Raw genomic sequence first — 13,529 nt, 5'->3', positions numbered from 1 at the left:
GTGGTAGAAGAATTTGTGTACTTGGGCTCACTGGTGACTGCCGAAAATGATACCAGCAGAGAAATTCGGAGATGCATAGTGGCTGGAAATCGTACATACTTTGGACTCCGCAAGACGCTCCGATCAAATAGAGTTCGCCGCCGTACCAAACTGACAATCTACAAAACGCTCCTTAGACCGGTAGTCCTCTACGGACACGAGACCTGGACGATGCTCGTGGAGGACCAACGCGCACTTGGAGTTTTCGAAAGGAAAGTGCTGCGTACAATATATGGTGGGGTGCAGATGGCGGACGGTACGTGGAGGAGGCGAATGAACCACGAGTTGCATCAGCTGTTGGGAGAACCATCCATCGTTCACACCGCGAAAATCGGACGACTGTGGTGGGCCGGGCACGTAGCCAGAATGTCGGACAGTAATCCGGTGAAAATGGTTCTCGACAACGATCCGACCGGAACAAGAAGGCGAGGTGCACAGCGGGCAAGGTGGATCGATCAGGTGGAGGACGATTTGCGGACCCTCCGCAGACTGCGTGGTTGGCGAAGTGCAGCCATGGACCGAGCTGAATGGAGAAGACTTTTATGTGCAGCACAGGCCACTCCGACCTTAATCTGATAATAAATAAATAAACGTCTACTCGCGTCTAAACATTACCTAATGCTCTTTTTTGTGATAATATTTTTCTACCAAACACGCCGTGAACTGTAAGGATCTTCAGCAACTTCATGTTTATTGTCATTTAAATTGAATGATCTTTCAGTTTTATATAACATATCAAACAATCAAGGGTTCTTACATTTAATTTTTTTTTATTTTAGCTTTTTTTTAAATTCGAGACTCGCACCGTTGCGTTGTACAAGTTTACAAAATCTTCTTAAGAATAAAAAGTCATTGTGATTACATTATTTATGATTCAAAATTTGAATATAATTGATTCGCCATACAAACATCATCCATATCATATGCACGACACAAGCATGGAAACACGTGTATGCTCACCATGTTGTAGTTTGTAGTAAAACATTAGATGAAGATACTATAGGTAAAAAATCGATTTTTCGTGGTAAAAACCATTTAGAAAACGTTTTTACTCAAAAGAAAATAAAATGAAATGGGCCGAACTTATCGGAAGTTTGGGAACATCTATTCTTCGAGGGTATATTCGCGAGAGCGACTGTGGGACTGCAGTGGTTGTGATAGACAGAGTTCGTCGTAATACCAATCATTTCAATGAGAGACCGCGACCAGTGAACTGCCCACAGACGGACGGTGTTTGCTCACTGAACGTTATCTAAGCTATCAGTAGTCAGTTTGCATGCAGACCGCGGAACAGATTTATCATATTCTCCTGCGTTCCGTGTGCTATGGTGCGAAAATTGTGCAAACTGAAAAAAGTAGAACAGAATCCGCCATTCTTGGAAGCATAGATTGGATTGAACAGTTGCTAATTACATGTGAACGTAGTGATAGTAACTACGATTATCCTTTTGTTTGGTAATCTGTGGTGACGACACCGGAAAAGTGGCAGAGGCTTATCTTTAAAATCACTGAATGGGAAAAGTAATAGAAGAAACAGTATTTTGGCGATAAAGGCCCAGAGAAAAAAGGGAATTGTGCTGATACTACAAGACGTGGATTTTTCCCATACTTGAATCAATTGCAGTATGAATGATCTCCACCGTGTGCGTGCAGTGGAAGTTCTTCATTGATGAGTATGCGTACTGAAGTGTAGATACGTAAATTGAAATATATGAATTAAAAATTCTTGAATCAATGACATTGTTATATCAGGACGACGACGGTGTAGACAAATCAGTGGAAGTGAAAGAGGAGATGCAGTCAAAACGAATAAAAATCTGAATCTGTGCTTCCGGAAAGACAAACGCGAAAAGCTCTGCTGCCTCCGTCTACGAGTACCTGCTGAGAAAATGAGTCTTTGTGCCAAAGTGCGTCATAAGAATGTGCAAATTACGGTCAATTGTATACAACCAGGGTGCAGCAAAAACACATGGTTTCGGTTCTGAATGGGTCTCATACGATTAGTTTAGTGTCGCCATCTTGCATGTATTCGCGCAAATCTCTTCCAATAGGAATCGGTCGTCAGTCTGCTCGTCTTATGCATACTATTGTCGTCACAAATATTTTCTCATCTACTTGTGATTTCTGTGTAATGTGAGAAGAAGAGTGTAAAGTTGGAAAATTTTAGCTTAGCTGTTTTTGCGTCCAAAAATTAATTGTCTGAAAGTGCAAATTGGTGAAAATGACGGCGTAACGGCAGTCACAATCGATACACTATCCGAGGAATAGAAGGAAATGTAAAAAAGGTCGCAAAATGAATGAAAACTTCGCGGCTATAGCTGCCGCAAAACAAATGCCAATCGAAAAGTTAGTGCGTGTTGGGTATTACGAACTTGACAAAACCATCGGAAAAGGCAACTTTGCAGTGGTAAAGCTGGCATCGAATTTGATAACAAATTCAAAGGTAATGAAATTGTCGACATTGTGCTCATCCCGGGGGCAAACAGAGTGTTTTATCATTTTCAATTTGAGTTCAGATGAATTTTGACAAGCAGCCATTATTGTGCGAAACATCAATTTCGAATCCCGATAATAACTATCATGTTCCCTCACACACACATTTATAGGCACATTACGACTTTCGAACATTAAATGTCAAAATTATGTTTTGATTCTCCGATGAAGAATATTCGTCCAACACAGGTGGTTTTTTTTTCTTGGATAGCATGTAAATACATACAACGTTTATTTATTTCAACTTTGATTTCACATATTTTATGTAAATATTATTTAAATGCTTAGTCACATATAGACGAAAGGATTATTTCGGCAGTATGCTATTGCACGGTAATTGTACATGTAACATTAGTTTTACATCGTTAGCATCGTCAATTCTCCAGTGAGCTCAAGTTTTTGGCAAAATATTATTTTGTATTTTAACTTGTGCAGGAAATGGGAAATACCTATTATTTTTATATCCTTAAGCCAGTTTAAGATCTAAGCCAAATGAGTTAAGGAAATACTATGATTGAAAGCTTTGTGGCATATTAAAATGAATTCATTACAACCTTGGATAATCTGGAAATTAATTTTAGAAATTTCAACCGACCAAAGTTAATTGCCTAACTCCCAGGTGTTAGCCACCCGACCAGGACATTATTTACCATATTTCTAAAACCGATGTGCGTATGCATATTATTTAAAAAATTTAGTCCGAGAAATGTATTAATAGCAGCCATTATCCTTGGACTCGAAATTCCAACCCTAGTATGAAAGGCGAGTCCTTTGTCGTTAAGTTACGAAGGACCTCCGTCTACTTTCTTAAATCAGCTGCTAAACGACTGAAAACAGACCTATGTTAAGCATACAAAGTGAACTTATAGACATAAAATCCATATTAATCCACGACGTGATGATGGATTTCTCGTGTTTTATAAAACGTTCAGAACAAGCTCATTAGAGAGATCAGGAAAGCACTTTAGGGAGATAGATCCTATCATTTCCATCAATTATTATTCGTTTGCATTTTTTACTGTGCATTTTCACTCTAATAAAAAAGAAATCGGCTATGGATTTTTCTTACTCTTGAGAAAAAAAGAAATTTTGGCACTAACTCCAGAACGCAATGAACGATCTGTTCAATTATAAATAGAAAAAAATTGGACCGGAGTATTTTGTATGCATATCACAGGATTTAAATCATATCTCGATTTACTACATACCCACAAATTTGGAATATTACAGAATGAGGCGATAAAAAAAAAGGACACATGACGTAAACTGAATCGTGATCGTGAAAATTACGTCAAATGTTACGCACTCATAAGATACAGTCTATTGGACCTGTTTTTCAATGTCAGGTACTCAAGGATTTTCCAACGGAAATGTAGTTGTAGTAAATAAAGTATGTGATACCGTCTTCTTCTTCTTCTTCTTCTTCTTCTTCTTATTGGCATTACATCACCACACTGGGACAGAACCGCCTCGCAGTTTAGTGTTCATTAAGCACTTCCACAGTAATTAACTGCAAGGTTTCCAAGCGAGATTACCATTTTTGCATTCGTATATCATGAGGCTAGCACGAAAGTCGAGACAATTTCCAATCCAAAAATTGCCTAGCCCGGCACCGGGAATCAAACCCAGCCATCCTCAGCATGGTCTTGCTTTGTAGCCGCGCGTCTTACCGCACGGCTAAGGAGGGCCCCATGTAATACCGTAACAAATATTTAAAAAAAATGTGTTGCTGGTTCCCAAAAGGTCAGGGGGCCGGGGGATACAAAAATATTAAAATGAAAAAACCTTCTCGGATTTCTCGAAGAATGATTTAAAACTCCTCAAAATCCACCGCCCTCTCAAAATCTTATTTTTGGGCAAACAAAATCAGAGGGGAGACATAATTGTTTTTAAATACTTGTATCGGATTAATCCAAACAAATTAATATCATGAGTTGGAAATTTAAGTGATATTGAATCTTAATTTTCAAGAATACATTAATTGTTTTCCTGTTAACAAATTTTGAAGTTTGAAAGGGTCTCTAAGTATTAGATTCAGGTTTGTTTATTTTTTCTCCCAGTAGCCGTTGATTTTATGTAAGACGTAACCATCGCTTCAGTTTCGACTTAATCGGCATTTCCTCCCGGTGAGATTTTCCGGGATCGTATCTATAGCGCTGACAAGCAACATGTCATTTTGCTCAACATCGAATCGCGGGCATGCAAACATCACATGCTTCACGGATTCTACCACGCCTAAGCATTTTGGGCACTCAGTACTATGCAGGAACTTTTTAAAACAAATATGTTCATACAACACCTGTGTAAGGTAAACCATGCTTTCTATTAACCCAATTCGACACATTCGCAATCAGTCTATGGGTCCAACGACATGCTGTTTGCCATTTGAGCAGAGTAGCTACTTTCTTGACACAAGTCTTGCACCGAGTCTCTATCGTTGATTTGATACACTCCACATCTTCCTCCAGGAGTATGTCTATCGGCATCATCCCAGCAATCACTCACACCACCTCATATGATACGGTGCGCCATGCGCTTGCGACCCGTAGACACATCAGTCGGGGTACCCTGATCAGTTTCCTAACATTGTACCATTGTACTGGTACACCGTATCGGATAATTGACAATGCTAAACCCGCCATGCTCGTTGACATACATTATTGACGTTAAATTGAGCTTAACGTCGATCATCATCCCAGGTGCTTCAATGACCTCATGAATTTAACTGTGGTCCATACGTTTATCCTCGCTTACTGCTCGCGTACGAAGCTTTTAGTTCAATTTCTGTGAGGGCAAGGGTCTGTGTCGAGCATAGGGTCGCTTATTCATAGAGCATCCTTTCAATCTTGCCAATCACTTACCTTTTGTAGGAACAAATGGTCTTGATTGGTGGCGAATTGGTGATGACGTCATCGGGGTTCTACGATGGATAAAGGCTTTCGTGCAAGGTTGAGTTAAGATCATCCCGCGGTGCTCGTCCTGGTGGTTAATGTATGGTCTAGTGGAAAGGGCGTCCGGTAGAGAAGGCTATGGCCACTTCAGCAAGGCTCGTGCTGGTCACTGCTTTGGTATTTAGCGCGGGAAAATGGCGGATCGTAGTGTGAGGCAGTCATATCTGGCTATAAGATGGCACTCTGGAAGGATGGCACCTTGTTGGTACGGTACATTTTGCACGGATTGTGGCAACCGAGTTCACGGTAACAATGGTCTTAACGAGCGAGCTGTGGATGGAAACGATAAGCTCCGGAACACCAGAGATCTTTTCTTGTGATATATCAATAGTAAAACTATTAAAAACTATTCTTCTTTTCTTGGCACTATCCTATCACCCAACCAGCGGATGGCAGATTTTAATACAGTTCTGCATAAGAACCTTACAAAACCTGTATAATAATTGGGCATATACAATTTCGGAAGATTTTAATACAATTATTGTATTGACATAATACAGATTTGTATTATTTTAATACAATATTTGTATAAAAAGCTTACAGAATTGTATATGCCCAGATTTTATACAATAATTGTCAGATTTGTTTTTTGGATGTAGAACAAAATTTAATTCACTTTTTAACGGCGTGCACTACTATTTGCTACGATAGTCGCACGCCAAAGAAGAGAAATATGAACCTTGAATTCTGGTTTCATTTATTTTCTTCTCCAAATTAGGTGGGACAACGAAATATCAAAGTTTGTAATTTTATTCGTCGAAGTTGGCAGCCCTTCTGCGGAGTGTATCCATTAGAACTCCTAAGCTGGACATACCCGGTTGTGGTCTTCGCTCAATCTACAGTTAATAGGCAATAGCAACTATTTGACTGAAATCAACACTATTTAAATGAATAAGCAAATAGCTCAAATCTTTTCGGTGAACAGCTGTGATACGCCCCCAGTAAGGCTGTTCAATGAGTATTGGGAGGCATAACTACACTAGTTCCTTAATAAGCCAGTAGCACACTCTGTATAGACAGACAATCTATTCAGAATCACCCTTTCTAGCAACTTGCCAGTTGTAACTAGTAGGAAAATTGGTTTGTATACCAAGAGGTCTCCCGGGGGCTTCCCAGCCTTAACAAAATAGCACCAACTTCTTTCTTGCAACGACGATAAGCTCATCGTTAGTCAATAGCGGTACCACGTCAACTGACTCGTGCGTTGTAACGGGCCAGTCCGATGTGTAATGCTTCGGAAACTCTTCGACGATTCTGGCCAACACCTCCGAGGATTTCCCAGAAGGTGTGATATTTTTCTCAGCCATCCTACACAGCGTTATGTCTTATCTTGTAGTTCAGATCTCTGCTTGCTGTCTGGAACACCCGGCGTCTATCAAGCCTTTCGGCGTCGTTTCTAGCCCGACGCAACCTTCTTTTATCTCAAAGGTTCTACGAAGAGCAGCGATCGTGTTCGACAAGTAAACCGGTTGCAGATGACCGATTGCCGAGCGGCTTAGTCCTCCCGGATATCTCATCGCAGCGTCACAAGCGCGTGTCAGCTTTTCGGATAATTCGTTACCACTTAAGCCTAGAGTCTGATTTTTCAATTGTAATGATTCCTCTAGAAGTTTTGGGTTGTACTGCGAGGTGCGCCATCCTGGATCAGCTGTACCGACCTGCCTTGTGGTTCTGTTGAGGGTATAACTGACAATAGTACGAATTTCCTGATGACTACTGGAAGTATGCATCCATTCAGGCTCCAACGTGATGGACGCGCTGCAGAAGGTAACATCGCTGCATAACTCAACGTTCGGTCCCCTGAACGTTGACAATTGATGCTCGTTCAGCTAGAAACTCTAGCACTGACTAACGGTTTTAAACCACACTCAGGAAAATCGACATATACTTTATGGCAAAAATCCATGTATTTTGAAATATGCATATCATGCGTCGATACATACTGAATTACATACAAATTCACTCATGGATACTATGACCCACATGGATAGTATGTGTGAACATTCATGCAATGAATGTGTGCGCATGGAATATTATCAATTTTCCACCTTATCGGCCGCGACGATTTGAAATCGTCGCAAAGCAAATTGTCGCCGAAATCGTCGCCAGCAAAAATGAGCATACACGCAAAAAAATGTTGCGGTCGAAACTACCATTCCGAGGGTTAATTTAAGAATACGCACCGACGATTTTCGGCAGATAACAAACCCGTTTGATTTTACCATGCACGCAGTAAAAATCAACTGTGGTCCTGGTGGAATGTTGTTGCATGAACTGAATCAGTGGTGAATTTGTCCGAATGCGTGGTTAATTTAACTGAAAATTTGTGGTTGTTTTAAAAACATGGCGTAGTCTACAAAATAGTAATCGTTACCATGGAATTTTTCTCAGTGTAATGACTGTCAGATCAACTGTGAACAAAATTGTTTGATTTAAATTATCACATTATTTCCTGAAATTGAGTACTTTTTTTCATGCATATTTCCATGCTTTGGCTTTGAATTAACACATATTTAAATTAAACATATTGGCGATGATTTTAAATGTGCTTTAAAAGTGATCGGCGCGTTTTGTTACCAGCGAAACTGACAATATATGTGTCGAAAATATGGAATCCATTTCGCTACCCCCATTGCAAAAATCCATGTGTGAACTCATGAATATAATGCGGAGTTTTTTGTGAGTGCAGTTAGTTACGCCGCAAGATTTTCTAGTTATCTAGTATACTGTTCTATACACAATCTTGGAGGACAATAGTAGCTACAAAAGTAAACTCCGTTTTCTGTCACCATTTTTTACCGTTTGTAACATTAATCTTATTTTCGTTTATCGACTGTTGTAACAGCCCTTGCGCTGCCTCGATCGGGCTGAGATTTAGCTGGATTACTTGCATGCATGTCTGGAGACATGTGTTAGCCCATCTGGAGACCACATGAAACTTCGACGTCGTGGCACTGCAGGGATTCGCGGGACAGGACAGAAAGTGTGAAAAAGCGGGCATCGAGCGGCTACCTTGTACCAAAGCTGTGGCACCACCAACGATCTGTGAACCAGTTTCATAGTTTTGGGCAAGATGCGCCAACGCGTGATTGGGTGGCAGCCAATCAATACAAGGATGTGCAAGCTGAGGATAAAAGGCCGTTTCTTCAACTATATCATCATCAACGTGCACTGCCCACACCGCCATACGACGAGAAGCGTTCTAGGCATAGCTGGAGCAGACATACAAATTCGTAATCGGCGACATCAATGCACAGGTAGGAAGGGCGGAAATGAATAGACCGGTCATCGGACCGGCTAGTCTGCACACCGTATCGAATGATAACGGCCAACGATGCATAAACTTTGCAGCCTCCCGCGGGATGGTAGTCCGAAGCACTTTCTTCCCTCGCAAGAATATCCACAAGGCCACATGGAAATCGCCTAATCAAGAAACGGAAAACCAAATCGACCACGTTCTAATCGACGGTAAATTCTTATTCACGGTGCCCCCGGATCAAGAAACGACTGGTATGACGGCGAATGTGAGCAATTAGTGGAAGAGAAGAATGCAGCGTGAACGAGATAGTTGAAATACCGCATGAGGGCGAACGAGGCACGATATAAACGGGCGCGGAACGGATAAAACTCGATTTTCTGGAGGAATTAGCGCCAGCAGGAAAATCGGGACCGTAAAGAGACGATGCAACTGTACTGGTATCGCGCTAAGGGCCACATGACACAGCCTGATATGTGTAAGGACATAAACGGGAACCTTCTTACGAACCAGCGTGAAGTGATCCAAATGTGGCGACAGCACTTCGAAGAACACCTGAATGGCTATGTGGCAGACGAAAATGACGGTATGGTGATGAACCTGGGAGAACGCGCGCAGGACGTAATTTTACCGGCTCCAGATCTCCAGGAAATCCAGGAGGAGATTGACCGGCTGAAGAACAACAAAGCCCCTATGGTTGACCAACTACCAGAAGAGCTATTTAAACACGGTGGTGAGGCACTGGCTAGAGCGCTGCAATGGGAAATTACCAAGATTTGGGAGGAGAAAGTTTTGCCGCAGGAGTGGATGGAAGGTGTTGTTTGTCCCATCTACAAGAAGGGCGATAAGCTGGATTGTAGCAACTGGCTACAAGGTACTTTCCCAGGCGGGTTTTATGGGCGAACACTCTATCACGGACTAGGTGTTCGCCATTCCCCAAGTACTGCAGAAATGCCGCGAATACGCAGAGAAATTCGGAGACGCATAGTGGCTGAAAATCGCACGTACTTTGGACTCCGCAAGACGCTCCGATCGACGAATAGAATAGACGATCGAATAGAGTTCGCCGCCATGCCAAACTGACAATCTACAAAACGCTCATTAGACCGATAGTCCTCTACGAACACGATACCTGGGCGATGCTCGTGGAGGACCAACGCGCCCTTGGAGTTTTCGAAAGGAAAGTGCTGCGTACCATCTATGATTGGGGTGCGCAGCTGGCATGGTGGATCGATCAGGTGGAAGATGTCTTGCGGACCCTCCGTAGACTACGTTGTTGGCGACGTGTAGCCGAATGGAGAAGATTTTTATGTACCGCACAGGCCACTTCGGCCTTAGTCTGAATAAATAAATAAGCATTCAACCCAACTTCAGCTTGGCCATATCCAGCACCTTTTGGCATCTGCCAGAGGTAACTGGAATTAACGAGAATCATCTTATCCTTCTGCGTTCTACGGAAGCAGTTGGCATCCTTCCCTACGCCAATGAACCTTCAGGATTTTTTTTTGAGTTACCCTCCGCTCTCCCCCAGACCAAAAAGCTCGAATTGAGCCCCCTGGTAATGGACATTCAATTCACAGCCACTGGCAACAACCGTAGTAGGCCCGACTTCCACAGATGATGCGGCTTCGTATTTCACGACTAACATTGTTATCAGCCGTTAGTATGGATCCAAGGTAGACGAATTCATCGAGCACCTTGAGAGTATTTCCGTCTATCGTAACACTGCTTTCCAGATGGTGCATTGGGACCTGGTATTCACAGCACTTTTAGAGAATTTGCCGTACAGTAACGATCTGGTCCGTCGTCGAGCGGCCGTCAACGAAGCCGGCTTGATAACTATCCACGAATTCGTTCACTATTGGGGACAGACGACGGAAGATGATCTGGGATATCACTCTGTCTGTACGCGGCATTAAGGATGATGATTGTTCGAAGTTTTTCACACTCCAACTTGTCACCTTTCTTGTAGGTAGGGCATATGATCCCTTCCTTCCACTCCTCCGGTAGCTGTTCAGTTTAACAGATTTTGACTATCAGTTTATGCAGGCAAGCGGCCAACTTTTCCGGGCCCATCTTTATGAGCTCAGCTCCGATACCATCCTTACCATCTGATTTATTGGTCATCATCTGTTGGATGGTATCCTTAACTTCCCTCAAGACGGTGGCTGGTTGCCTACCATTTTCCGCTGAACTAACGTAGTCATCAATATACTCTCTTGTATTCTCAGCGCCACTTAAGTGTTCCTCGTAGTGCTTCTTCCAGCTTTCGATCACCACACATTCATGCGTTAAGATGCTTCCATCCTTATGCCTGCACATCTCGGCTCGCGGCACGAAGTCTTTGTGGGATACGTCAAGCTTCTAATATAACTTGTATGTTTCTTGAAAACGTCTATTTTATTCCCTCAGGTGCGCGAAGTACCAATGGTACGCTTTATCCAGCATTTTCCATGCGAATGTATTTTCAAATTAAATATGATTAAATATGATGCGATAACAACCTTTTATGATGCATATAACAAGGCTAAAATTGTTAATAATTTTTAATATTGTTGCATGTCAGAACAAAAGAAGTATGATCTGTATTAGAGGCCTTGATATAAACCTCACGACCTTGCTTCTGCCAAACTCCCATATAAAGAGGGGAGGGAGAGTATCAGTGTGGAAGCTGATATCTCTCCGCTGGCAAATATCATTGTTAAAAGCGTTTAACTTCACGCAGAAGTAATCCGTATGAAACCGTAAAAAACCCTTCAACTTCTTCATGCAATCTTTATTCGCTAATAGTGCAGTAATTAGATGTAATATGTAGTACGAGATTTATTTAATAGATTTCTTCATCAATCGATTGAAGCTTAACTCCAACTCTCTAAATCAATATCCATGGTACCACTTTACAATTGCTTCCTCGGACACGTAGCCCTGTTTCAAAGCCGCTATGTGACCGATGCAATAATAACGTTACCGAAAATAACCTCGAGAAGGAAATAGTTATTGCTGAAATTGTACATGTAAGGACAGAATGTGGCACACATAATCTTGCTACTCCGACGGAGTGCAATCGTAAAAAGCATTGTCCTTTTACTATATTTATTGATCCGGTGACATGGTTGGAGCGCCAGGTTAAACAATCGAAAAGAAAATTCGCTAGTAAGCGCACCATAAATAATGCTACACACACAGAAATAGAAATGGTACCTCACGGTTGCGATGACCTTATACCATTTGTTTTCGCTAATTATGCATGCAAATTGGCTAAGTCGAAATCCACGAGAAGAACGTCAGCGTGCTTATCCCAGAATCATGGAAATAGGGACACATCGAAAAAATAGATAAAAATAAATGATAACAAACATATATTTTTTAAATTCAAATAAGTTATGTAAGCCCGTATAGGCCCTGAATGGTTTCAGAGTAAACCCTTCAAGAATTACAAATCAATTTGATACATTTTTAGTTATTATTAATACACTCTGTCCCACATTAATATGTACACCCCATTTTAGGATATTTTTTTTCTGTTGCACCGATCCACACCAAATTTTCAAAGTGAATTCAAGGGTTGAACTAACATTGTTTAGCAGAATTTGGACAGCCTACTTTATTTGCCCATTTATTTAAAAATAAATATGTGAACAATGGTGTCCCACATTAATAGGTACACTTAACAAAAATGCGTGTTCTCTTGTTTTCAAAAACTTTAACGTGAGATAAAGCAACTGAAACATTGAAAAACTAATAATCATCGTTTTTCTTACCACATAAAGTGTTTAAATGTAATTGACTAGCATGTTAAGAAGTATTTTAACATCTTTTGATTAATTTTACGAGCACACAATCGCTATCTAAAAACCCATCCAAGTAACCAACGCCTACTTTTTACACCTGAGAAGTTATCAAATTATAATCGAATCATTTATTTGAGAAACTATATATATATATATATATATATATATATATATATATATATATATATATCCATTTTACACTATTCCGAGAAAACAATAAAAACGTCCTGTTCATTAAAAGTTAATTGCCTGTTTTCCGAGTATTGGACCAACCGACTTGAACTTTAATTTGCAATGTTCAGAAACTCAGATGTGAATATGTACATTATGTGGAAGATGTTGATTTGAAAAATGTATTGGAGGTAACCACTTTCCTTAGATGGGACTCGGACCCACGACCCTCAGTACGCTAGACTGGTGCTTTAACAAACTAAACTACGTCGGCCTTCGCCACTTACCGACTACTGAATGAGCCCTTGATTCCCGAATCGGACGCATAGTCGAAGCACTCACAATCCATTTCCCAAACCAACGCTTCCACATGTGTGTAGTACACATTCACATTGTGCATGGCTTAGAAACCTCGCAGTTAATAATTGTGGAAGAACGTAAAGGACGAGCTGCGAAGCGGCAATGCCCCAGAGGGGGTTGTAATGGCAGTAGAATAAAAAAAAGTTTTAATATTAATTATTTTGTTTTCCACCCATTTCACTACTTCAAGAGCACTAGGACAAAAGTTCTATTCAATACTAGCTAACCCGGCAAACTTTGTCTCGCCAAAAATTGATCATTTTGATTGTGATACAATTTGCTGCGTACATAATTTTTCTAGCAAACAAATTGATTCTCCAAAATGTTTTTTTTTACAGTTTTGTAATAACGTGTTTCCTATTAGTTAAGTACCCAAACAGAAATTTGCACATAGGGGACGACGGGGCAAGACCGCTCCCGGGGCAAAAAGAGCATCCCTTAACTTTACCGCTATTATGCCTTTTTATC

At 41.1% G+C, this 13,529-nt stretch overlaps 1 protein-coding gene across 4 annotated transcripts in view; it reads left to right on the top strand.

Moving 5' to 3' along the window:
• Positions 1 to 1,259: 1,259 nt before the first annotated feature.
• The window catches only part of LOC134211571 (serine/threonine-protein kinase SIK3 homolog), a 50,980-nt gene continuing 38,710 nt past the window's right edge, over positions 1,260 to 13,529 (top strand). For all 4 annotated transcript variants that reach the window (XM_062688558.1, XM_062688556.1, XM_062688557.1 and 1 more), the window contains exon 1: positions 1,260 to 2,482. In XM_062688558.1, coding sequence (XP_062544542.1) covers positions 2,333 to 2,482 — 150 coding nt within the window. In that variant the 5' untranslated portion in view covers positions 1,260 to 2,332. The remainder of the gene's footprint in view (positions 2,483 to 13,529) is intronic.

This window comes from Armigeres subalbatus, chromosome 2 (genome assembly GCF_024139115.2).
Source record: "Armigeres subalbatus isolate Guangzhou_Male chromosome 2, GZ_Asu_2, whole genome shotgun sequence".
Taxonomy (NCBI): domain Eukaryota; kingdom Metazoa; phylum Arthropoda; class Insecta; order Diptera; family Culicidae; genus Armigeres; species Armigeres subalbatus.
The sequence above is the reverse complement of the archived record's forward strand: the minus strand, read 5'-3'. Positions and strand labels throughout refer to the sequence as shown.